This window comes from Protopterus annectens, chromosome 3.part1, assembly GCF_019279795.1.
Source record: "Protopterus annectens isolate FY-2018-M chromosome 3.part1, PAN1.0, whole genome shotgun sequence".
Lineage (NCBI taxonomy): Eukaryota > Metazoa > Chordata > Ceratodontiformes > Protopteridae > Protopterus > Protopterus annectens.
The window spans coordinates 1,818,008,822-1,818,034,977 of record NC_056732.1 but is presented as its reverse complement, the minus strand read 5'-3'; the positions used below and the strand labels follow the sequence as shown (position 1 = coordinate 1,818,034,977).

Sequence of the window (26,156 nt, the reverse complement as noted above, 5' to 3'; positions counted from 1 at the left end):
CACATAGACTAACAATAATGTACAAAAAAAAGATTAAATGAAATGCTAGAGATGTGGGCACCCTGATGCTAACCGGATACTTATGGTTGTTAATTGCAAAATAATTTTCCCATTTTGGTTAGACTTTAAATATCTTTATAAAGCTCTGTGGAATGACAACTGCATAATTTCTGACTCCCTTATCCTTTGCAATGTTCCTGTTCCTGAAGTCATTCCTAAAAAACAAACATTTTTTCTATGGTCTATCCCATCTATAGCAAGGAAAATTGTTACTAAAAATTGGAAATCCCAATCCCTTCCTGTCTTTCAAGTTGAGTTTATTCATCTTGTGAAATACATTTGTAATAATGAGATTGCTACTATAAAAGCAAGGACTAACAACACAACTCATCATTTAATTTCTTGGGCAATATCATCTAATCTGTTAGAGAAATATTAAGTGTTCTGCTATGTATATTGCTTTTTTAGTTATAGACATTGAATACAGTTTGTGTTCTTGTTACTATACTGTTAAGTTATTATGTTATAAAATGAATAAAAACATTTTTTTCAGAGTCCATCGTGTGAAGATACATGCCAAGGTTTGAGGAAGAGTTTAATTCAAATCAACATCTCATTTCTTTTTCACACTGATTCCATCTTTCCATCCAGAAACCCAATGGTTGATGTTCTGATGACTTTTCAGAGAGCTTTTGTATATAAAACTCTTGTCACACATGGTGCATTTATATGGCTTCTGTCCGGTGTGGATGATTTGATGACTTTCCAAGGTATCTTTCCTTTGAAAACTTTTGCTGCACGTAGTACATTTGTACAACTTTATCCCGGTGTGGGTATACTCATGCTGCGTCAGATTACCTTTCTGTGCATAACTCTTGCCACATGTAGCACATTTATATGGTTTTTGTTCCATGTGGATAAACCGATGTTTTTCCATGGTAGACCTGCGTGTAAAACTCTTGTCACAGGTAGAACATTTATAAGGTCTTTGCCCACTGTGAGTTAGCTGATGTTCTAACAGACTTCTTTTACTTCTATAACTCTTGTCACATGTGGCACATCTAAAAGGTTTCAGTCCAGCATGGATATTCTGATGTCTTGCCAAACTTTGACTATGTGTAAAACACTTGTCACATGTAGTACATTTATAGGGTTTCAGCCCAGTGTGAACACGATGATGATATGCCAAAGACTGTTTCTGTACAAAACTCTTGTCACACATGGTGCATTTATAGGGTTTCTGCCCAGTATGAACAATTTGATGATTTTCCAAGGTATCTTTATTTCTAAAATTTTTGCCACACGTGGTACATTTATACAATTTTACCCTAGTGTGCATATACTCATGCTGAATCAGATTACCCTTCTGTGCAAATCCCTTCTCACATATAGCACACTTATATGGTTTTTCTTCCATATGGATAAACTGATGTTTTTCCATGCTTGATTTTTCTGTAAAATTCTTGTCACAGGTAGAACATTTATATGGCTTCTGTCCAGTATGAATTTTTTTATGCAATAGTAAGTTTCTTTTTCTGGTAAAGCCCTTTTCACATATTGTGCACACATAGGGTTTCAGTCCAGTATGGACATTTTGATGGGCTGCCAAGCATTGCTTATTTGTAAAGCCTTTGTCACATGTATCACATTTGTAGGGTTTGTACCCTGTATGGGTGTTCTGATGATTTACCAGAGTTTGTCTGTGTCGAAAACTCTTGTCACACGTGAAACATTTAAAGGGTTTATTCTCTGTGTGGATAACTAGATGATTTACTTTACCACTTCTGAGACTAAAAGTTTTATCACACATGGTGCATTTATAAGGTTTCTGCCCTGTGTGGCTACGCTGATGCTCTATCATATTACTTTTCTTTGCAAAACCCTTCTGACATATAGCACATTTATATGGTTTTTGTTTTGTGTGGGTATACTGGTGTTGTATCATATTACCCCTCTTTGTAAAACTCTTTTCACACATACTACATTTATATGGCTTTTGTTTTGTGTGGATATACTGGTGTTGTATCAGTGTACTCTTGTGTGCAAAACCCTTACCACATGCAGAACATTTATACTTGTTTTGTTCACTGTGGGTATACAGATGCTTTCCCAAGTTTGCTTTATATTTGAAACCTTTGCCACATGTAGTGCATGTATAGGGTTTATATCTTCTCTGACTAACACTTTGTATTTGTTCATGTGCTGTTGATGTGCTATTCGCTCTTTCTTCGCCGCCAAGACTGTTGGTGTAATTAAGCCATTTGTGCCGCTTTTTTCTGCCATAAGTTTCTACATGCTTTTTTCTTTTAGTTTTCCTAACAAAGTCATTACTTTCCAACAACTTGTGATGCTTTCTTCCGGTTTGTACTAAGACATGTCTTGTGATTAACAGCTTATCTGGCAAAGCTTTGTTACATTCAGAAGTATGGAATTTCCAACGTGATGGTGGCACAGTCTGAATTTCACTGGAATATGCATTCCTGTTTACTTAAAAGAAAAACATATCAGTTAGAACATAACATGCTCCAGGAAGATGTTTTTGTTTTAAATTAAATGTTATACATTAATTTCTCATGAATGCATATTGTTCCAAGTTTATTAACAAATCAACTTTGTTGCATAAAATATGAGTAATATGGACACTCTAAACAGGTCATAGCTGTGAGTGTGCATGCGAGGTGTGGGGAGGGAAAACTACTGTGGCATGGCTAGCAACCTGCTGGTGTGAACCTTGACCCTAGATGATTGTCAGTGCTGAAGTGACACCCTGACTGCATGTGCAAAAATGGGAAAAAGAGGTTGTGGGTGGGTGGATGAGGAAACTAGATGGCTGCTGAACAGTAAGCAGCACCTACACAGAGCTCCACACCTAATCTAGAAACATCTAATGAGATATAATCACAATTTACAATGTACTTAATTAACATAGCCATTTGCCTTTGTTAACCACAGTGGAGTACAGATACATCTCGACCTTTTTCAGACTCATTCATAGACCCATGTCTTGTAAGTGACTTGCTGAAAGTCACCCAGTCTGGCAAATGGAGTCTGAGGGAATCAAACCATGGACCACAGGAAGTGGCTTGTTAACAGCTCATAGCTTTAATGCTCTGTGCCAACTCACAACATTTTGAAAACATTAAAAGGAGAACTATAATCTGCAAAAACTGCCTTACAACAACGGAGAACCTATCCAGTCAATTGGTAAAAAATGGAAATAACTTTAACAGAAATATTTAACAAACTAGACCGTTCTGGCAAAAGAACTGTTAACTATGAGGGTAAAATAAACAAACTTAAAAAAACATGGAGAACTAAACAAAAACTCAACTAATATAAATAAAAAACTTTTTTACTTTTACATTTTAAAAACACCTATTTCACAGTTTCTTCCTCTTGACAATGTAAATATATTCGATCACTTTTTCTTTTGATATGGCATATTTTCTTTTATTACCAATTTATCTATTACTAGTCTCCTCAAAAATAATGACATTCTACTTTGATTACACCATTTGCTTCTTATTTGTATAGCTTTAATTGTTTTCATCTTCTAGATTTTCATATGGTTTTACATGGTAATGTTTTACTGTTGCATTCTTATACCATACTTTTCTGCCTTCTTCTATATCATCAATTTTTATTTTCCACAAAACATATTTTTCTTGGTAACCTTTTATTTCTTCATTTATACAGTCTTTATTCTTTTACCCTTTTTTACCAAAGCCCAACATTTATCATACTTATACAGTTTTACTTCTAATCTCTCATCTTTTTATTTATCCACTTTAACACTTTGTACAAATGTAATGAAGCAGTACATACCACTGGGTTAATTAACACTAAACCCCCTCCTTCTTTATTTACATGCAACATTCTTTTTACTGGGTTTACTCTAGAATCCCATATAAATGAAAACATCTGCAATAATTCATCTTCAAAAACTGCTGGCAGAAGAAATACACTTGCTAAATATGCTATTTTCCCATCAGTACTAAACTTATCAGATAAACCTTTTTTCTGAATGATAATGTACATGTTCTCCAGAAAAGACAGATTCATTTTATTTCTTTATTCTTTTTCCCCATTGAATTCTAGTTACATCTTTATTCCCAAATGTTATACCTAATAGAGACATTTAATTCATCATAAAATATATAACCCCAATCTTTACTACATCACCTAGACCTTCACTTTTCTCCTTATTTAAAGCTATCCCTATTATCTCTACACACTCATTTTTGCAAATTATTACTTCCTTTATCCAAATTATGTTTTTTGCAATTACTACAATGTCATCTACATATGTTAACAGAAATGGAAATCTTAACCATTCAGGTGCTATATGACCTACCTCCTTCATTTTGTAATTTATTTCACATGCTATCACATCCACAACTACTGCACAGAGTGTACAGGTCATTAGACATCCCTGTCTTATACACCACTCTTCTTATGTACCTATTGGCTTAACCAGACATTTACAAGTGTTTTTACTTTATTGTTATTATTATTATTATTATTATTATTATTATTATTATTATTATTATTATTATTATTAGCTGACCTACAAAATTTACTTCCTCACTTATTATATTCTTTCATTATTACCCATAAGATTTCCTGTCCAGTTGTGTTAAATGCCTAATTAAGGTCTCCTATCATGATTTTCATTCTTTTCTGCTTATATCATCTACAATTTCTTTAACTATCATTAATTCTTGCCAACCTTTCCCTTCTTGCTATATATGCCACCTTCTATGATATTTTCAATTTAGCCTCAAATCTGTTTTGTATTATGTTCATAAAGATCTTATAATCATTATTACCCAATAGTATCGGTCTTCAGGTTTTTAATTGTCTTCTATCATTCTTCTTACAAATGAATTTAAGTATTCCACTACATAATTCTTTATACATAAAACCTTCATGCAAACATTCATTCAAAATCTTTAAAACTATATATATATATATATATATATATATATATACACACACACACACACACACACACACACACACACACACACACACACACACACACACACACATACACACACACACACACACACACACACACACACACACACACACACATATATATATATATATATATATATTTTTTTTTTGTTTTTTTTTTGCCAGTCCCATATTTTTTTATACATTTCTTCCTCTATTCCATCTGGGCCTGCGGCTGAATCTATATGTACTTGTCCTAATACTTTATCTAGCTCATTTAAAGAAATCTCTTCTTACATGTTTTTTTTCACTACCTTCTTTTATTTCTTTAAATATTTCTTGTAGATATTGCACTAAATTATTCATAATCTTTTCCTGAGTTCTATTTCTCTTTTTACATTTTTTACTTGTCTCATTACACTACTATCTTCCTTTACTAATCTGTTTAAGTAACTTGATACTTTTCTTTTTTAAAATATATCTTTGCTTATATAATAATTTATATTTTCTTGACTTCCTTCATATAATTCTTTTTCTTTGTCAAAGTTCTTTCTATCATTATGTTCTAAAGCTTGCAATGCATCGTTATATGTTCTTTTATATTTTTCTTTCTCTACTTTTATGACATCATATTGCCACTGTAAAAATATTTTTATATATTTTTCCTTAAATATCATCCACTATTCAGACCAGTTTTTATAAAGTGTTCTCGTAGTAATATGATCTTTCCAGAACTGTATTACTAACCTTTTCCTTCTTCAGTCCATGCTTTCTCGTTTATCCTTTTTATTACTTTGCCTATTTTTATATATTCTGTTTTCCTTTATCTCTAGCCATATTGCAATATTATCAGAAAATCCTTTTTCAACTACCTCTCCTTCTCCTATAACTAAACTTTCTGATACTATAAAATAATCCATTTCAGTTCTACAATACCCCTTTTGTAAGTCCATGATTTTGTTGTTCCAGAGTTTTAACTTACCGCTTAACTTCTAACATGTTTCATATATCATTTACTTTCTTTTTATGCTTGCCTCTTAAATCAAAATTAAAATCTTTTATTATAATATTCATATTTATCACTACATAATGAAATAATCTTTCCCTTTTTTATACTTAGTATAAGCATATAAGGTTATAATTATATACAAGTGTTCTTTCCATTTTAAATCTACAGTTGTTAAACTTTGTTTCAACTTCAATTTTTGCTAAAATTACATCTAATATCTGTTTCTGTATGTCAACAGAATATGGTTATTCCAAAATATCTTTCAGTTCCAAAATTTCCAGATTATCTTTCCTCCCCATAGTTTCTCTGTAATCTTTCTTCATTTCTTAAAATCTTGTGTATTCTAATAAAATTACATCTGTATCACATGTATTACACCACTCCAAAATTCCTATTCTTCTTACTATATTCTGAATACTAGTCACATTTAAAGAAAGCACTCTAAAATTTTCATTTTTCCCTTTTCCTTAGATTCATGGCTTCAAAAGTTCATAGCTAATTACTAGCCCAGTTTCTCAATATTCCATTCTCAGCACAATCAATTTTTTTACCAAGGGTGACAATCAAACACTGTACCTTGTGTGTCTGAGTCAAACACCTTAACCATTATACCAAGCCTCAATCTTTATCTCTCTCATATATAAATATATATATATATATATATATATATATATATATATATATATATATATATATGTATAGTGTGTGTGCTCTTTTTTCATCCTTTTCTTTTTTTCTTCTTTTGCACTTACCACTTTAAATTTTCTTTTTCTGTCTTTTACCAATAAAATTCTTTTTTCGCCTTTTTCCACCTTCCAATTTATGACTTCATCACTTATTTCAGAACCTTCTTCTGTATCTTTATTATTTTTTCTCATCTAATTTTTCTTCTATTTCTACTACTTGTAAAATTTCTTCTACTTGTTCTTTTTTCTTCTCTTTCTTTTTCCTTACTGTTATTTTCATTTTTGCACTCTATTCGTAAATGGCCAATTTTGTTACATTTATAAGATTTTAATTCACACTTTTTGCATCAGGTCACATTTCACCACAAATATAACATTTTCTTTTGTTACAAGTACTCATCAAATGTCCTTTTTTACCCACAAAAATAACATGTTTTGGGTGGTCCCAGTACTTTAAAACACCCCTTCCTCCTCCACATTTACCTTGCTTGGTATATGTATAATTTCCTCTTTGTATTTTTAACACAATATTACAGTCCCAGCCACCAGTCCATAAAACATTTTGTCATAAACTTTTGCAATGCCCAGTACTTCTTTGCATAAAGCTTTCAAATGCCCTTTCATAGTCTTTCTACCTCTGTTTGAAATTGTACATGAATCTTTTTTTTACTTCCCGGTTAAATGCTTTTATCATGTAAAGATTACATGGGTTACATTCTTTCTTTGTTTCATATTCTCCAAGAAAATTTTCCATTGAAAAAAATAGTCTCAAAATATAATGTCACACAATATCTTTTTATTAACAAGAATAAATGTTCATATCTCAAGTGATTTTAAACACAAAGGAGCAATTACGTTATCCCACACTTCATTCCTCTCCATTTCTTTGTCTTCTTTACTTTGGATCCTTACCATGTATTTCTGTTTTTCATTTTCTTCTCCTCCTTTTCTGCTATTCCATTTTTGTCCTCTTTCACCTTCTCTCTGTACATTTTAATTTCCATCTCACCACTGTTCTTCAGAATTGTCTCTGAATCCTCCTTTTGTATGTTCTCCATAATGTCCCCCAGGAAACAACTCCTTCATTTTCTGGCTCACTCTGCACCACCATTTCTTTAAGTAAATCATCCCTTAAACCTCCTAACTGGATGGTTGTAATTATACATCCATCATTTGCTGACTTATCTCCATCAAACAGGTTTCTTTGAAACATTTCCTCAGAATCCTGAACACACACTCTGGTCTTGACATTTGCTTTCTCCTTCATTTCTTTCATCCCTCCATCATCTCCTTCTCTCACCATCTACCTCCAATTTTTCTCGTAGCTGCCTCTGCAACTGGAATGGAAACTGGAAGTGTTCCTCAAAAATGGGTCACACCCACAACAAGAATGGCTAAGGGAAGTTCCCCCAATGCCATGGCCAAATTTCCCCTAGTAATTTAAATGCCACCTCAAGTCAACCCTGGAAAAGAGACTACTAGCCTAGTGGGACTAACACAGTCAACAAAAGATAGATCAATCAATAAATAAAAAGGATATGATGTGTATTAGCCAAGACTTCTTCACTAAAGTGTATAGCAATTTAAAATAAACTCAAAGGGACACAATCCAAAAGACTTGCTCTCAGTGTAAGGTCTATCTATTAGGCAGACTTACACTGGAGCAAGTCACTTACTCCAAGTTCAAGTCATTTGGAATATGGACCAAAGTCTGCATCTCAAAATATCTTCCAGAAAAAATAAAAACTCAAGTTTCCATTCATCTTCTATAGCCAAACTGAAATAATTAACTCTCAGTTTCTCCTCAATTACTTCCTTTTCTATTCTAGGATAGCTTACTAATCTCATTAATTAATAGACAGGCTCTCTTTCCTTGCCACTACACTTTCAGCAGATGGCAAACAACAAGCAGTTAGTGACAGGAGAATGTGTGCTTTGCAATTCTGTACCAGAAGAATTCTGATCACTGCCAAAAAAATAATAAGAAATTCATTATAAATCGAAATGTTAATTATTAAAGTTTGTACTAAAACAAGGCTCTGAGATGCAAATGACTGCAGGGCAGCATGAGGCTGTTTATACCCAGCAGAAGGAGCATAAGAAATACCATAGGTTGTGTGAAGATAGGAGGTACTGTCAGCATGGCAGGAGAAGTAGGGCAGTGAATGTATGACTAGTGGCAGCACAGCCAGCTGGAATTTTGTAAATAATTATACGTCATTTGTACATCAAACTGATTTGTACAGATGCTTGCACTGAAAATGTATTTGTGAGGTTTGCTTGTGTTAAAATCAACAGTGCATCCTGCTAGAATGAAAAAAAGTGTACATGTATTACTGTAACTGAATTAAATGTATATGTTTTAATAGAGGATACTGGAATGGCAAAGGTTAACCAGCTAGCTTACCTTAAGAAAAATAAGGGAAATGTAAATCAGCTGTTAAACCATTAAAACATCACCAACAGTGCTGAATAGGACCTAATACGGTGGGTCTGGAAGAAGCCTTTCTTCATTAGCTCAGTAAAAAGAAGGAAAGCCCCAGGCACTGCCATAAACATTTAGATATGTGTACTGTAGCTGTCTATGCTAAATTCCTGTCTTAGCTTCAAAGGGGGATACTGTGAGAACCTAGAGTCAGGTGACCAGATGAGATCATTCTGCAAGTAGTTACACCCAGTGGAACTCCGGTCCGCTAATGATTGGCAGTAGATTTTTACATGCCGAGTTGCCAGCTCTGATGCACAACCTTCATCGAAGGTATGCCCATTCACGCATGTCTCCACACAGAAGACACTTTAGCTGAGAATCAAACAGAAACAACATCTACTGTGAGGCGACAATGCTACCGCAGCACCACCACCTTGGATATTATATTTAACAGGGAGTAATCTCTGATTATTGAGTATTCTGTTTTGGGGAACCTGACTAGAAAGATTGCTCATGTATGTCATTGTGCCTTGCTCTATCGAATAAGTTATTAGGGGGATAGTAATTATCCTAGAGACAGTCAAGAATATAATGAAGCTTAGTTTACAGTTTGTTTTTCTTTGTTTGAGTCTGTCCATCAATGTTATTTTCAATATTTCTTGTGATTTGAACTCTGTGATTTATTGTAAATATATATTTAGTGTTTTCTTGTTCTTTTATTATTAAATATATTTAAACTTTTCATTGTGGCTGGTCCTTTTTGGAAAATATTTAAGTTTTTAGAGTACTTGCACATATTTATTTGGTGATAACTCTGGCCACTCCTGAAATCCTTGCTGTTTGGTCAACATTACCATTTGTATTAATATTAACATCACTCAGCATAAATGGATACCCTTTTAAGAGTATTATAGTAATGACTGGTGGCAGTGAATCTACCTTATAGTCTGGGCAAAGTTGGTAGCGTGGGTAATCTGTGCAAGCCTTTCATAGGGGGTTTTGTGTTGTGTGTGTGTGTGTGTGTGTGTGTGTGTGTGTGTGTGTGTGTGTGTGTGTGTGTGTGTGTGTGTGTGTGTGAGAGAGAGAGAGAAAATTAAATCTCAAAGAGTGTGTATCAGCTACTTGGGGCAGGGACATGAAGCAGTGGTTTCACAGTGCCAATGGGAAGCCTTACTGGGGACCTGCACAGAGGCAGATAGAGACACTCAGACCCCTGGCTGAGTGTGTGCCCCGTGTGCTCTTACTGGAAATTGTGCTTGATGCAGAGAGGTCTGCATCTGGAAATAATGAGTGTATCCATTTGTATATCCATTTGTGTTCTAAGTGCACGTCCCTCTCTAGTGTCTGTGGTGAGGATTCAGGCTCCTTGATTACTGGCCTAGCGTGGGGGCATCACAGGCTTATAACCTTTCAGTCATTCCTTACAGTCGTACTACTTGGGCTCATATATGTTTAGATGTATATACACAATGTCACTGGAGGCAAAATTATATGTGCAAACACTCAAAATAACAATGTGGTTGCCAGAAATACATGTGCTACACCCACCACACATAGTCTGCACCCCATACATAGACCTACTTATACTGAGGCACTTATATACAATCTTCCCCAAACCCAAAGGTACCCCAGAAATTCTACCTGCAAAAACTAACCTCTGCAAATCCTAAAGCAATCAACAGTATCAACACATATCACTGCACATTCAGCCATGCCCAGTGTAGCCTCAAATACCAAGCCCATAAGGTCAAGCCAATACACTACCCAGGACTCTAGTCATAAGGGGACTCCATTGTGACATACTGATGCCACACTCACCAGGCTGAACAAGGAGAAAATAACAGACAGTTGGCTATCAGGGACCAGGAACTGACAAGTTACACATGCACTCAAGTCATTGCACAACTGGTACCAGTATGACTCAGTCATAATCCATGTAAGCATAAATGACCCAAGATGAAAATCCCTACACTATATAAATGAGAGAAATTATGGAGCTCTTGTACTGTGTGTCAAAAGATGGTATCTGCCTAGCACTGAACAGCACTCTACCTTCACCAAGGATGATGCCACAAGGTGAACAGAAGATGTCCAACTTTAATAACTAACTTAGTTTCCGGTCTCATTCTAGGGGGATACAATATTTGTCAGCATGAGAGAACATGGTTAGTAAACCACATTTCTTTGCCAAGAGCAGTCTGCACCTGTCCCCTCCAGGTTTTTGAATATTACCTAAATCATTGTCCTCCACCGTAGACCCTTTTTAGCAATTCCAACATAGCAAAATATACCCAAGGAATCCTGAAGGTCCTACTGCTCAATGCCAGGAGTCTAAACAAGATCTCCACTCCCTCCAAGCTCTCCTCACCCTGGAAAATGCAGACATTTATGCAGTTACTGAGACGTGGTTTAAAGTGTTGAGAGTACCCTGACAGTGCAAGGTTTCAGTGCATTCCATACATTTAGAACAGCAACTGCACAGGCAGAGACTAAAGACGGAGATGTCTTGATTTACAACAATAACAAGCATACCTTTAGGTTGGTTAAACAGGACAGTGTGCTAGAATTCTTCCATGTCCAGATTACAATGAACAAAGCCCCATACCATATCCTAGGAAGCTACAGGTCACCCTCTATGTGCCATGAAACCCATAGCTCATACTTGGACCAATGGAGTCACTCAACATTCAACCAAATTCCATACTCATGAGGGACTTTTATTATCTTTCTGTAAACTGGGAATCCTACAGGACTTCATTCTTGCAGGCATGTAGATTCCTTGACTTTGTAAACACAAACACCATAGACGACACAGTGCAAATGCCTACTAGAGGCACAAACCTGTTGTGCCCGGTACTCACAAACATGGGAGAAAGCTCACCCCACACTCTAGTAAGGTCAAACAACAAAGCAGTCTCCTTCAAAATAAAAATCAGTTCTGTGACCCTAGTAAACCCTGTCACAGTTATGAAAGTACAGTTGTGTATACTTACCATAAATGTAAATGTTCAAGTGTATTCACTGTTGCAGTCATCACATTTGAGTTATCCCTGCGAGGGTAGCCCTCAGTCGGCCCAAATACCAGAGGCTTAGTATTTCTGCATCAGTTGCTGTCGCTTCAGGACTGATGTCAGGTTGTCAGTGGTATAAAAACAGGCAGCCAATGCCATTACATCAGTTTTTCTTGCCCTAAATGTCAGGAGCCACCAATAAGGAGCTAGGTTATGGCGGAACACCACCACCAGTAGAAAGTAAATACCAAAAATTCCTTGTAAGGAGAGAGAGAGAGAGAGAGAGAGAGAGATAAGGGGGATGGAGGGAGGGAAACCAAGACTGCAACAGTGAATACACTCAAACATCTACATTTATGGTAAGTGTACACAACTGTACTATGTTCTTCATGTTTCACTGTTGCATTCATCACATTTGGGTTGATTCCCAAAGCTGAAGAAAAGGGTGGAGGCAGTCAAGAAGACTGGGGGATGGCTAGGATGCCCTACAAGACTGCAGTGGCAATGCCTGCCCTGGATTTGGAGAAGATAGGTTCATAGGTAATGAGGAGAAAAATCAAGCTACACCTCCACAGCTCAAGCGAAATGTAGACATAAAAACTAGTTTTTAATGTGATGCTAAAATCAAGAGGTAGACAAAGTCCAGATGAATAAAATAAACACAGAACACAAAGTCCCAACTCTGTAACTCGATAAGCGCTTTCGCTTTAAAACCTTCCTCAGATCGCAATAAAACTGGGATTCCATTTCCTTTTTTTAAAAAATTAATGCGCCAATAGGCACATAAACGAGAGGCAGTGCCCTTTTTTCTATTCATGACTGAAGCTACCAATCACAAGCTTATAATATGGCACACCTTCCGAATTAACCAATGGTCGGCCTTCTGGCTTTCAGTATAGGTTTCAGCGGCATTACACCATTCAAATCAGGCGACCGATCTGCCCTTAAATTAATAATCCATTTAGTTTCACAAATTTCAGTACGATTGGTAATATCCCCTTGTTTTATTCCTTCGTAAGCCTTGAAACTAAAAGAGTGATCGGGATACTTTGTGATGTGCAAGGCCAATGCATTATGTATATCACCTTTGCATATATCATACATATGCCTTAATATTCTTTTCTAAAAAAACCTAGTCTTGCCTACATAAAACGAGGTACAGGCTGCACAAGTTGCCAAATAAACTAGATTCTTAGTGTTGCAAGTGACTTTGCAACTAAAAGAATAATCATAATTTGTGTTCGGATGCCTGAATGTATTACTACTATCGATATATTCACAGGCTGAACAGTTGCCACATTTGAACGTACCTCTGTGTCCACTCAATTTATGCTTGGAAAAATCATCTTTGGTGCATAGAAGCCTTTTAATATTTTTCTTATTTTTATAACCAAAGCTTGGTTTGGTTCCTACAATTTCACATAGTTTTGAATACTGCGTTAAGATTGGCCAATACGTCATTATGATGTCCTTTATTTGCTTATTGTCAGAACTATAAGTAATTGTTAGTCTCGGTTTATCCGGTTTCTATTGCTGAGTACTTCCTACTCTGATTTCATTAAAAGGAAGACTAGTGTCCTGCTTAGAGTAGCCACGTGATTGCACTCGCTTTTGCAAATTGCTAATTTCTTGCTGAGTAACTTCTTCTTGAGTGCATCTTTTAGAACTTCTCACAACTTCATTACACATGACATTCTTGGTAATGTGCCTAGGATGCATGCTACTCTTATGAAGGTTCTTCCAAGTAGATTTTCTGTACAAGGTGGTGTCAACCCCACCTCCTTTTTTAAGAATAACATTGACATCCAGGAAACTAACACTATTACGTGACCAACAGCTTGCTAATTTCATAAAGGTTGTAGTTCCATTCAGAAATTCCAGAAATTGTACGAATTGTTCCTCTTCCCCATTCCATAACAGGAACAGGTCATCCACAAAACGACCATAAAATAAAACATGCTTATGCCATGGATTGCTAGTACTTAAGATATTATTCTTCTCCCATTTAGATAGGACTATATTTGAGTAACTATTAGTGCAGGGGGTGCCCATTGCTACCCCCCAACGCTGCCAATAAATGGATGGTCCATAAGTGAAAAAAGTTTGTATTGAGAACCATCTCTAGAAGTATACATATCAAGTTGACATCTCTAGTGCATTTATTTTCACTTATAACTCTCTTTACTGCTTCAATTCCATATTCATTTGGGATCGAAGTGAAAAGACTACTAACATCCACGGTAGTTAATAGATGTGAGGTGTCTACTATTGCATCCATAGCCTCTTTCAGATTAGACAGGAAGTCATCAGCGTCTCTTAGAACACTAGGGATGTATTTCAACATTTCCTTTAACTCTTTCTCTACATATAAGGACATGGTCTCTGTAACCCATCCCTGTCCTGCGACAATTGGACGCAAAGGAGGGTTTACTAAACTTTTATGTATTTTGGGGAGACCACTTATAGATGAAACAGTAGGATGTTCAATAAGAAGGAAATTATATAGTTCAAAACTTAGTATTTTCCATAAGCATACTATATAGTAATTCCTGTGTTTTTTTTTAACGAAAGAGTTGAGTTTCTTTAAACTGACTTCTTGGCATGTCTGTTTGTCAGTCAACATTTTTTCCATGTTTGTTCTATACCAAGTTGAGGACAAAACAACAATGCTTCCTCCTTTATCTGCTGGTTTCAATACTATTTGATCATTTCGTTTTAATGCAATCTGAGGAAGGTTTTAAACTGAAAGCGCTTATCAAATTACAAAGTTGGGACTTTGTGTTCTGTGTTTATTTTATTCATCTGGACTTTGTCTACCTTTTGGTTTTAGCATCACATTAAAAACTAGTTTTTACGTCTACATTTCGCTTGAGCTGTGGAGGTGTAGCTTGATTTTTCTCCTCATTGCGGTTTTTACTTGCTGCACCTTTGATAGTGGGAGCTACATTCTTTCGCGTAGGTTCATAGGTTCGTACTAAGCTATCTGCCCAAAGGCATTTATAAGCCTAGCCGGAATGTGTTGGCTTTCGCCGCCCCCTTAGATTAGTTCCCTGTGCCTCTGTCCAGCAGAGCCATTGAAGTGATCCCTGGGATAAACTTTCTGTTTCCCATCCACTCATCAAGGTTTCTCTTGAAGAGCGTTAGCGAGGAGCTCTAACTAATGTAGACTGGAATCTTGCTCCAGAGCATGGGAAGTCTCTGGGACAGGAATCTATCCCTCCAGCACGTCCTATTTATTGTTGCGGTGAGGTTTAGATCCCTGGAGCATGTGGCTCAAGGGGATATGGTTTTCTTTAGGTGGAGCATGTCCATCAATTCTGGGTTGGACATGGCCTTGTATGTCAGGCAGAGATCACCTCTGAGTAGGCGGTATGCAACCGAGTACAGCTGGAGTTTCTTCAGTCGAGCTGCATAGGGCATCTGCTTGAGGCAAGTGGATCCTCTTGGTGAGGTACTTCTGTGGTCTTTCCAGTTGCTGCAGGTGTCTTGTAAGGTACATCCCAAATGTGACAGTGTACTCTATGATGGGTCTGATGAGTGATGCGTAGAGGGGCCCAATGACCTCTTTCTATCTGGATGCAAACCCTTCTGTGATTAGGTGGGCCAGACAGAAGGATTTTCAAAGGAGAGGTTACTATCCACTTGGGTCCCCAGATCCCTTATTACGTCTTCCGTATTTAGGGGGCTACCACCTATATGGTAGTTTGTGGGTAATTTGTTTTTTCCAAAGGGGATGACTATGCACTTTCTGGCATTTAGCTTGAGACCATGGTTTTGACACCAGGTATCTGTCTCAGTGAGACCCTTTTGGAGGATGCCTGTGTCAGCCGGAGAGTCAATTATAGCCCCTAGTTTGCAGTCATCTGCGAACTTGGTCAGCCATAGTCCTCCTGTGCTTGCCTGTACCTCTGAGAAGTACATGCCAAACATGAGGGGTCCTAGGACTGAGCCCTGGGGAACGCCACTTGTACCCGGTTTAGAGTCAGACCTAGCTCCCGCAACTCTTACCATGTGGGTTTTGTCCGTGAGCCAGTTGGCAACCCATCTCATGACGTAGGGGTTTATGTTCAGGTTGGTGAGCTTGTCTATAATACCTGACTGGGGAATGGTGTTGAAGGCCTTTGCAAGGTCTAGGTAGGCTGTGTGGACCACCTTTCCCTTGCCTTGGTAGCTGTCTCAAAGAAGTCCACCAGGTGTAGGAGGCATGATCTGCCTTTAACAAAGCTGAACTGGGTAGGGTCCAGTGTTTTCCAATGTTTCTGTTAATGAGATCCATGATGATGCGCTCCATAGCTTTGCAGACCAAACTAGTCAGGCTTATAGGGCGATAGTTCCCAGGGTCTGTTGTGGCTCTACCTTTGTGGAGCGGAAAAACCACTGTTGTGTGCCACTCTGTGGGCACGTAGCCTGTGGAGAGGCTGAGTTTAAACAGTGTGTTTAGGTGAGGGCTTAGTTCATCTTTGAGCTCAAGTAGGATGCAGTCTGGGACACCGTCCGGTCCCATTGATGCTGTGTTTCGGCTTTGGAGAGGGCTGTTTTAACCCGAGTGTCTGTGACTTCAGGGGCACTACATTCTTCTGGTATAGTTAAGGGCCCTTTTGGGGGTGAGGGGGGGGTGAAGTTTGCCTGAACCTGTCTGCCAGGATGTTGGCTATATCAGTTGGTTCAGTGTATTTTGTGCCATTCTGCAGTAACTCCGAGCAAATCAGAGAATTGCCACTTAGATTCTTGACATAGCTAAAGAATGCCTTGTGGTTATCTTTGGAGTCCATGGCAATTTTTCTTTCAAAGCTAGCCTTGGATGATTTTATGAGGAACATAGTTTCTTGCTGATACTGATCAGGGATGTCTTCCCTTCTTGGGATTTTACTCTTTTCTGTACTAGTTTCCTCCTTCTATTGTATAGCTTGTTTATGGCAGGGGTCCACCAGACTGGTTTCCTTTTCTTGGAGGAGTGAGTCTTGATTTTGTTTGGGATAGCACAATCCATGCATTCTTGTAGGTGCCCGTAGAGTGCATTAGTAAAGGATTTTGTAGCTTGGACAGTGTTATCCTTTAGCATGGGGGCTTTGAAACTTCCCACCTTGGTCTTAAGTAACATGAAGTTTGCTTTTGAAAAGTTTTTCACAGTGGTTTCTTTGACCAGGGGTGGTGGCGGAATGTGGATATCCAGAGTGATTAGTTTATGGTCAGACCTAACCAGTGAGGGGTTGACCTCCGGTGTGGAAAACTGGTCGCCCATGTTGGTGATGACCATGTTCAATATGTTGTCACCTCTGGTGGGGGTGTTGACCAGTTGATCCAGGGCATTTGAGTTTATAAATTCTAGGAAATGTTGGGCAAGGGAGTTTGTACTTGAGTAGTTCTCCCAGTTAATGTTTGGGTAATTGAAATCATCCAATATCAGGGTGTTTGGTAGGACCTTTATGTTTCCCAGTGTTAAAGGGATATGGAGTGGGGGTCCTGGGACATGGTGGGTGATCTGTAGCAAGCTATAATTTGAATACCAGTTTTGCCCGTTGTTAGTTGCACATGGATGATCTCTGAACCATCGTGCTGTGCCACTAACCTGGAAGTGTGGGTATCCTTGATGAATATGGATACTCACCCACATTTTGTATTGCGGTCCGGGTTTTGTGGCCGAAATGTATGGTATGAGTTGTAGCCTGGTAGTGCTGGGGCGCTCTCTGAAGCCTTAAAGCAGGTTTCTGATACTGCACATATATTGATTTTCTCCATACTGAGGAGTGCCTTGAGTGTGTGCATTTTGAGGTTTAGACTTCTGGCACTGAGGAGCATTCCCCTCAGTTTTTTGTTACTTGTGTTATTTATGGCGGTGGGTTTGTCTTTTGAGTCTTACCTAAAAGAATGGTGGTAATGCTTGGTGAAGGTATGAAGTCCATGTTGCAGCCTCCAGGATGTCCCTGGTGTGGACCCCTCTGAGGAAAGCTAAAGCCATTTTAGCGTGTGGGTTTCATTGCGGGCATGCTGGGCTCTGACTTGCTTTGCAAACCCATTGTTATATATCACACTTGACTTGTGGGTTCGGTATAAGCTGGAGTGAGGGTAAAATACATTGGGCAGACTGCGATATTATTTTGGACACACCTGGAAAACACTTAGTTTAAATATTGGGGGTGTGCAAGGAGAACTTTTGAGATCAAGGTTCTTCTGTATACAACGAACAAACCCACAGGCGCTGGGAATGTAAACAACACACAATAAGTATAAATTAAAAATGTAACGATTTAAAAAAATTTTTTCTTTTTAAAAAAAGTTGAGTAAAACACCTTGATTAACCAAGTACCTCTTACTTAAAAAATAAATATGTAGGTACTAGCCACTTATGGAAACTGAAAACGTATTAAGCAATTTGTTGATTGTGTAACCCATTCCTCTTTAAAACTGGATTGCCATGGAACAGGCAAGTGGGAGCCTGTTTCTGATTCGTGCATTGTATAGAAGGAGTTATTTCAACTTAATTAAGATGTATACAGGTTGTCTGAAGAAGTTCGGGTATAACCCGAATGAAAAGCGCTTTACTTACTTGGTGTTGTTTTATGTTTTGGGTTTGTTAATTCAAAAACATGGAGCATTGACTACTTGTTTTTAAAGTCATTTTTTAAGACATTAAAGCCTCAGAAGGTTCGGAAATCCGTTGCTTGGTCCGTTTGGTGTTTGAACGTTTCTTTTGAGTCTTACCTAGAAGAATGGTGGTAATGCTTGGTGAAGGTATGAAGTCCATGTTGCAGCCTCCAGCATGTCCCTGGTGGGGACCCCTCTGAGGAAAGCTGCAGAGGTGGAGGTTGCTCTGGTGGAATGTGTCCCGACCCCCTTGGGGGGAGGTTTTCCGCGGATGTTCAGCAGAAATGGATGGCATATTTGTGGAAATTGTTTGTGATTGTTTGGATATGGCCTTGCCTCTCTGCTGTCAGCAAAGCTGATCAACAATTGATCAGTTTTTCTAAAGATTTAGTCTTAGTCCTGTCTGCTGTGAATCTGAGCTGTCATGCTCTATCTAGATCACGTTCCCCTTATTTTTTATTTTTTGGGGGGAAAAAAAAATGGACAATGGATGGATTGCACACACAGAGCCACAGATCTATTGGCATGAAGGGAAGAGTTGAGTTTGAGACTGGCAGCGTCAGGATGGAAAATGATGAATGGCCAATGGCTCTACAGCCATAATGTTCTAATACTCAGGTATTCAAGTAGCTGAAGTGAGACTGTGAAGCAGAAACAAAGAGGAATTTTAACTCTGCTGCTGCTGAAGCTGCAGGGGACAGGAGGGACAGGGTGAACTTTACCAAGGTAAACGCCTTCCAGCAAGGTGGTGAGGTTGTCTGTCTGGTTGGTCAGTTGTTAGCCCTGGGGAACTGTTTGATGAGAGGCGCGAGAGAGAGCAGTGAGACTGGAGACTGTGCTGAAATGAGCAGAGATGCCAGATTTACGAAAGAGAGAGAAAGAGAAGGATAGTGTAGGGTTGGCAGGGTACCCAGGATGAGAGGTATTAAAGAGGTATTTCCCCTGCCTTGTCCTTGGCCCCTTAGGTAGTCCACAGGTCAGCACCTTTGTTAATTTGTCAGGGGAAGTGTGGGGGCATCTGGCCTCATGAACAAACATGATAACATCAACAGCTTGTTTGAGCAGAGGTCAGCAAGGAAGGCAGCCAGCTTGAGGGTCTGCAATTGGGGATGCAGGGATTGCAATTTTTCTTTGGTCAGGGTGTTGGGATCTGAGTCAGGTGCCATGGTGGCAGGGTGTGTGAGACAACGAGTAGTAAGACAGATCAAGCAGCCATGTACCCAGTGGTGCCAATGGGGATTGTCCTTTTTGTTTCTCCTTATTTTGATCAGTACCCTTAAAATGAGTGGTAGAAATGCACAGACAGGAGGTTTTACACTGGGAGGATAACTGGGAGAGGTTTACCCACGCCTTGCCGGTCTCATCCTGCAAAATTAGCTGAGCTGGTGATTGAAGTGGCAGTGAAAGAAATGGAAGAGGGATTGCCCCGCGGGTGCCCAAGGTGGGTGAAGGTTCTTGGTGTTTGCACTTACAACATGCTCTTCCTGTTGGTCTTTTCTACACACGTTGTTGAGAGCCTAGAGTGCTTAGGTGCCTAAGTGTAGTTGCTAGTGAACCTCCAGTTGCCAAGGATGTCCCAACCTGCCGTGCAAGGCTGTAGCCATGTGCCAAAGATAGATGGTGAGCCCCCACAGAAGTATTTTAGTGAGTCCCCTCCCTGCAGTTTTTGCCGAGAGTCAGCCGCGGTGTTTTCTCTGGTTTGATCAGCAGAGCCCCTGAGCTAGCATCTCTTCTATTTGATGCAGATGTATTTGGTTTGTGATTTGAGCATCTCTGCTGCTCCTGTGCCCAGCCCGCACCCTGGGCATAGTCTGATGCATCTGTGATGGTTTGGGGAGTGGTGCAGAGGAGGCATAGTCTGGATGCATCCTGTGGTGAGCCATTGGGGTGGCATACAAAAAAAAGAAGGGAATTGTTGTAAGTACCAGGTTCTGCTGCCCACCAAAAAAATCTTTCCCTTTCCCAAGGTATTTTGTCAGATATAGTTTCCAGGTCCTATGGAGTGCTGACACCAAAGGCTGTGAAGGTACCATTGTAGTTTCATATGAGCTTTGGATAAATTCTGGGTCCTTGTCTTAAGAAAGAGGATAGGGGTTGTGGGGTAGGTTGTTCTTCTGTAGTAATGCAGGTATAGGGCTTGTTGAGTGCGGGGAAGCTTGCCAGCAGGTTTGTTTCTGGTGTGGCTCTTTTATCTGGGTTGCTTTGATTGTTAGTATTTCCCAAATAGGTCATGAAGACTCAGCTAAGTTTTAGGAGCATTGTAGGTTTACCCCTGACAGCCTGTAGCAGGTCTGAGCTTAGCTGGGTCATAGCTCTTTTTAGCAGGCTCTACCCTGACTGTCTGCCTGAATTTTTGCAACATCTTTAATATGACAATTTGAATATTTCTTTAGAACAAAAAGTGACTGGCGTGAGCCAGACTGAGGGTGAAAAAGTCAGGAGCTGTGAATGCTTCAAAGGAAGCACACGTATTCCTTCCTTTTGATGTCCTGGGTGGAAACGTAGCTTGGAAAGCCCATGAAGAAACTGGCACAAGGTGTAGGAGCATCTTTAGGTGGATAGGAGAAGCTTGTTGAGCTGGTGGATTTGGTGTAGGGGTATTTGTGCCCTCTTTTCTGGTGAATTTTGGTATCACCAGTGTAGTGTTAGCCTGTCTGTTTCTGAGGAACATGCTACTGCGGTGGCAACTTTTCTGGGTACTGAAAGAGCTCTAGTAGAAACTTGGCCTGCCCTAGATGGGTAGAACATTGGCTATTGGCCTCATAGAGAAAAGGGATTTGACCCTGGGTTGGCTTTGGCCCTGGTTGTTAATAATGGTGGGCCCCTTTGGGGTGAGGAGAGGTGAAAATAAAATTGGTAAGTGCAGGTGGGCAGGGGAGAGTTTTTGTTGGTAACAGGTGGTGCAGTTGGTACCAGGTTGGAGGGGAGTTTCTCTCCTAGTTTGAAGTGCAGGAACATTGCTTAGGGGGATTGGCACTAAAGTCATTGTGAGAGGGGCCATCTTTTCCTGGGGTCTGGCAGGCTGGTTTTTGGGTTGGGCGGGGGCATTGCTTAGGATTTCTGAGCTCCCCTACACACTGGGTCTGGGGACCTGTAAGAGAAGGGTAAACTGTGAGCTGGTTGGCTTTCCTTGGTGACCAGTTTAGTGAGTCTTGCTTGCTACTGAACCTTGGTGGCTTTTTTTGTAAGAAGTCCTTAACTGTCTGCATATTTGTAGCTTTATCAAGGGTGTCTTTGGGCCCTGTGCCTTGTGCCAAATAAGATGTCTTTGTGCTTAAGTGTGTCCTACTAATTTAGTTTGATGGTCTGGCAAGGTCTGTGTAAACTGCCAAGCATGTCTGCAAAGTGCAGCATCACTAACTGCTGCCCTTATGTGCAATTCTAGGCATCAAGAAGACATTGTTGTTTGTGTATCTGGTACTTGACTGAGCAGAAATGCAGAACAACCTCTTTTGTTTGTCTTGATTTTATGAGTGCAGAGGTGTGTACTTTTTTTGTTTCTCTCCGGGCATGGTATGTTGCTGTTATGCTTTTTAGGTCTAGGAACAATTTAATGCTCTTGGGTGCAAGAGTAGCAGAAAGTTCTTTTGTGACCCCCTTCTGTCCTGGTGATTGATAGGGTCAGTTGGGAGTAAGAGGAGGGGTCAGTGGAGAGATGAGACCTCAGGGTCAGCAGTAGGTATTTTGAACAGGAGAGGTGGGAGTCAGGGTCTTCATAGTACCAGCCAGAATTCTGGGAAGTCTCTTTGACTGAGGAGGGTCAGACTGGATTCCATATTGACATCATCCACAACAAGCTATCTCAGGAGGAATGCCTCAGTCTATGAGGTCATCATTGTGGAAGATCTACTGTTTCTAAGTCTCTTTTGACTGAGGATAGTCCTGCATTCCCATTGGAAATGCCCCTTAAAGTATGTAGGGTATTTGGGGTCTTTTGCCCTTTTCAAGCAAGCCACTTCATGAGGCAAGGTTATAAGCTTTTGGGCCTGAGTCTCTTTTTCTAGGAAAGGGGGTAGTTCAATTTCTGGGCCTTGCGCCATAAGGTCTTTGCCAGACTGTAGATTTGAGACTGAGGCAAGGAAGCAGGGTACCTGAGCTTGGGTCACATATTTTGTACCTGGTACATACCCTGGGCAGTAGAAACTTGGTAGTTTTGAAGAACTGGCATACCCAAAAAGAAGAAGGGCATCACAGCCTGCTCGGTAGAGTGAAGTACTCTAGATTAGCTGGTGAAGACTCCTAGCTCAAAGCCCGGGGAAAGGTAGAGATAGTCAGCAGATCCTTTAGTCAAAGAAACTGACTACAGCATACCAGACTTTGAAAGGGTCTCAAGAAGCAGCCCGCTAATCTACAGATCCTGATGATTAGGGGAGCCCAAAGCGTACGAATGACTGGAAGACCAGATATCTAATGACTAGCTTGACAGAAGCATATCCTGCTAGCAAAAATAAAAGCCAAATGCGAGGTCTTGGACCTTATGATTTTTCGAAGATCGGTTGAAGGAAATGAAAAATCTGCCATATCAGAGGTCAAGGTGGAATGAAATTCTATCTAGCTACAATTTGGGCCCGACGATGTAATATTCTTAACTGGAAACAAAGTACAAAAGCCAAAGCCGGGATGTCGCGGGTCCAATGGTAAACAAGGAACACAAGACATTGGCTCGTTCAAGAACTGATATTTCTTCAGGCCCACTCTATAAGAAAGAGTTACTCCCCAATGCACTGCTTAGAGCAAGAAAAACACCATGGACGGGACATCAGTCCTGAAGCAACAGCAACTGACGCAGAAATACTAAGCCTCTGGTATTTGGGCTGACTGAGGGCTACCCTGGCAGGGATAACCCAAATGTGATGACTGCAACAGTGAAACATGAAGAACATTTACTACAAGTCAAACAACCTTTTAGTAACCAACTAAAAGGTAATCCAGCCACTGGGGATGCACAAGCCAGTGCATTTCTTTGTGCCAGTCCCAAGCAATGGAGAGGGTTATGTCACGAAAGGCATCCAGTGTAAAACTTTTGCTAACTGATATACGCGGACAACAATATAGATTTCCATACCAGATCGGTCGAGGCCTGGAATGACCGCCACTAGTACCGTTAGTCAACAGAGTGCTGGCAGAAAATGGGCTACTGATGGCTGAATGAGAAGAAGAGGGGTAAGGCATGCGCGAAGGCAGGAAGAGAGGAGGAAGGTTAGGAGTGTAGTAGTGAGGGTAGGAACTTTAAATGTTGGCAGTATGACTGGTACAGGAAGAAAGCTAGCTGATATGATGAAAAGAAGGAAGGTTGATATATTGTGGGTGCAAGAGACCAGATGGAAGGGGAGGAAGGCCAGGTGCATCAGAAACAGGTTCAAATTGTTCTATCATGGTGTGGATGAGAAGAGAAATTGGGTAGTGGTTATCCGGAAGGAAAAGTATACTGAGAGTGTTTTGGAGGTGAAAAGAGTGTCAGATAGAGTGATGTTTATGAAGCTGGAAATTGACGGTGTAATGATGAATGTTGTTAGTGCATATGCTCCGCAAGCTGGGTGTGCAAAGGATGAGAAAGGAAAATTTTGAGTGAGTGAGATGGATGAAGTAGTGATGAGTGTATCCAAGGGTGAGAGAGTAGTGATTGGAGCGGATTTCAACGGGCATGTTGGTGAGGGGAACAAAGGGGTTGAGGAAGTGATAAGTAGGTATGGTGTCAAGGAGAGGAATGCAGAAGGTCAGATGACAGTGGATTTTGCGAAAAGGATGGACATGGCTGTGGTGAATGCATATTTTAAGAAGAGGAACATAGGGTGATGTGCAAGAGTGGATGAAGATGCATACAGGTGGATTATATCCTATGCAGGAGGGCCAGTCTGAAAGAGACTGGAGACTGTAATGTGGTGACAGGAAAAGTGTAGTTAGGCAGCATAGGATGAAGAATGTAGGATGACATTGGCAATCAAGAAGAGGAGGAGGAGGAATGTGAGGGCAGCACCAAGGATAAAATGGTGGAAGTTGAAAAAGGGTGATTGTGAGGTGGAGTTCAGGGAAAAGTTAAGACAGGCACAGGGTGGCAGTGAAGAGTTACCAAATAGCTGGGTAACTACAGCAGAGTTAGTAAGGGAGATAGCTAGAAAGGTGCTTGGTGTGACATCTGGACAGATGAAAGAGGACAAGGAGACCTGGTGGTGCAATGAGGAAGTACAGGAGAGTATACAGAGAAAGGAGGTTGGTGAAGAAGTGGGACTGCCAGAGAGATGAAGAAAGTAGACAGCAGTATAAGGAGATGAGGTGCATGGCAGAGACAGAGAAGTGGCAAAGGCTAAGGATAATGTGTATGGAGAGTTGTATGAAAGGTTGTACACAAAGGTGGGAGAAAAGGACCTGTACCAATTGGCTAGACAGAGGGACAGATCTGGGAAAGATGTGCAGCAGGTAAGGGTGATAAAGGATAATGATGGAAATTAAATGTACTCACAAGCGAGAACAGTGTGTTGAGCAGATGGAAAGAGTACTTTGAGGGGCTGATAAATTAAGAGAATGAGAGCAACAGAAGGTTGGATGATGTGGGGATAATGAATCAGGAAGTGCAAAGAACTGCAATAGGGAAGTAAGGACAGCTATGAAGAGGATGAAGAATGGAAAGGCTGTTGGTCCAGATGACATACCTGTGGAAGCAAGAAGGTGTTTAATAGAAATGGCAGTGGAGTTTTTAACTAGATTGTTTAATGAAATCTTGGAAAGTCAGAGGATGCCGGAGTAGTGAAGAGAAAGTGTTTTGGTAAGGGTGATGTGCACAGCTGTAGTAACTACAGAGGGATAAAATTAATCAGTCACACCATGAAGTTATGGGAAAGAGTAGTGGAAGCTAGGCTAAGAATGGAGGTGATTATTAGTGAGCAGCAGTATAGTTTCATGCCGGGAAAGAGCACTACAGATGCAATGTTTGCACTGAGAGTGTTGATGGAGAAGTACAGTGAAGGTCAGAAGGAGTTGCACTGTGTCTTTGTGAACTTAGAGAAAGCATATGACTGGGTGCCTAGAGAGGAGTTGTGCTATTGCATGAGGAAGTCGGGAGTGTCAGAGAAGTATGTAAGAGTGGTACAGGATATGTACGAGGGTAGTGTGACAGTGGTGAGGTCTGCGGTGGGAGTGACAGATGTGTTTAAGGTGGAGATGGGATTACATCAAGGATCAGCTCTGAGCCCTTTCTTATTTGCAATGGTGATGGACAGGTTGACAGACGAGATCAGACAGGAGTCCCAGTGGACTATGATGTTTGCAGATGACATTGTGATCTGTAGTGAGAGTAGGGAACAGGTTGAGGAGACCCTGAAGAAGTGGAGATATGCTCTAGAGAGGAGAGGAATGAAGGTCAGAAGGACTAAGACACAATATATGTGTGTGAATGATAGGGAGGACAGAGGAATGGTGAGGATGCAGGGAGTAGAGTTGGTGAATGTGGATGAGTTTAAATACTTGGGATCAACAGTTCA

General features: G+C 39.9%; 1 protein-coding gene across 1 annotated transcript in view; it reads right to left on the bottom strand.

Moving 5' to 3' along the window:
* Positions 1–390: 390 nt before the first annotated feature.
* LOC122798697 (zinc finger protein 260-like) overlaps positions 391–26,156 on the bottom strand; it is a 112,860-nt gene continuing 87,094 nt past the window's right edge. The window contains exon 4 of the mRNA XM_044067792.1: positions 391–2,487. Within this exon, the coding sequence (XP_043923727.1) occupies positions 614–2,487 (1,874 nt within the window). The 3' untranslated portion in view covers positions 391–613. The remainder of the gene's footprint in view (positions 2,488–26,156) is intronic.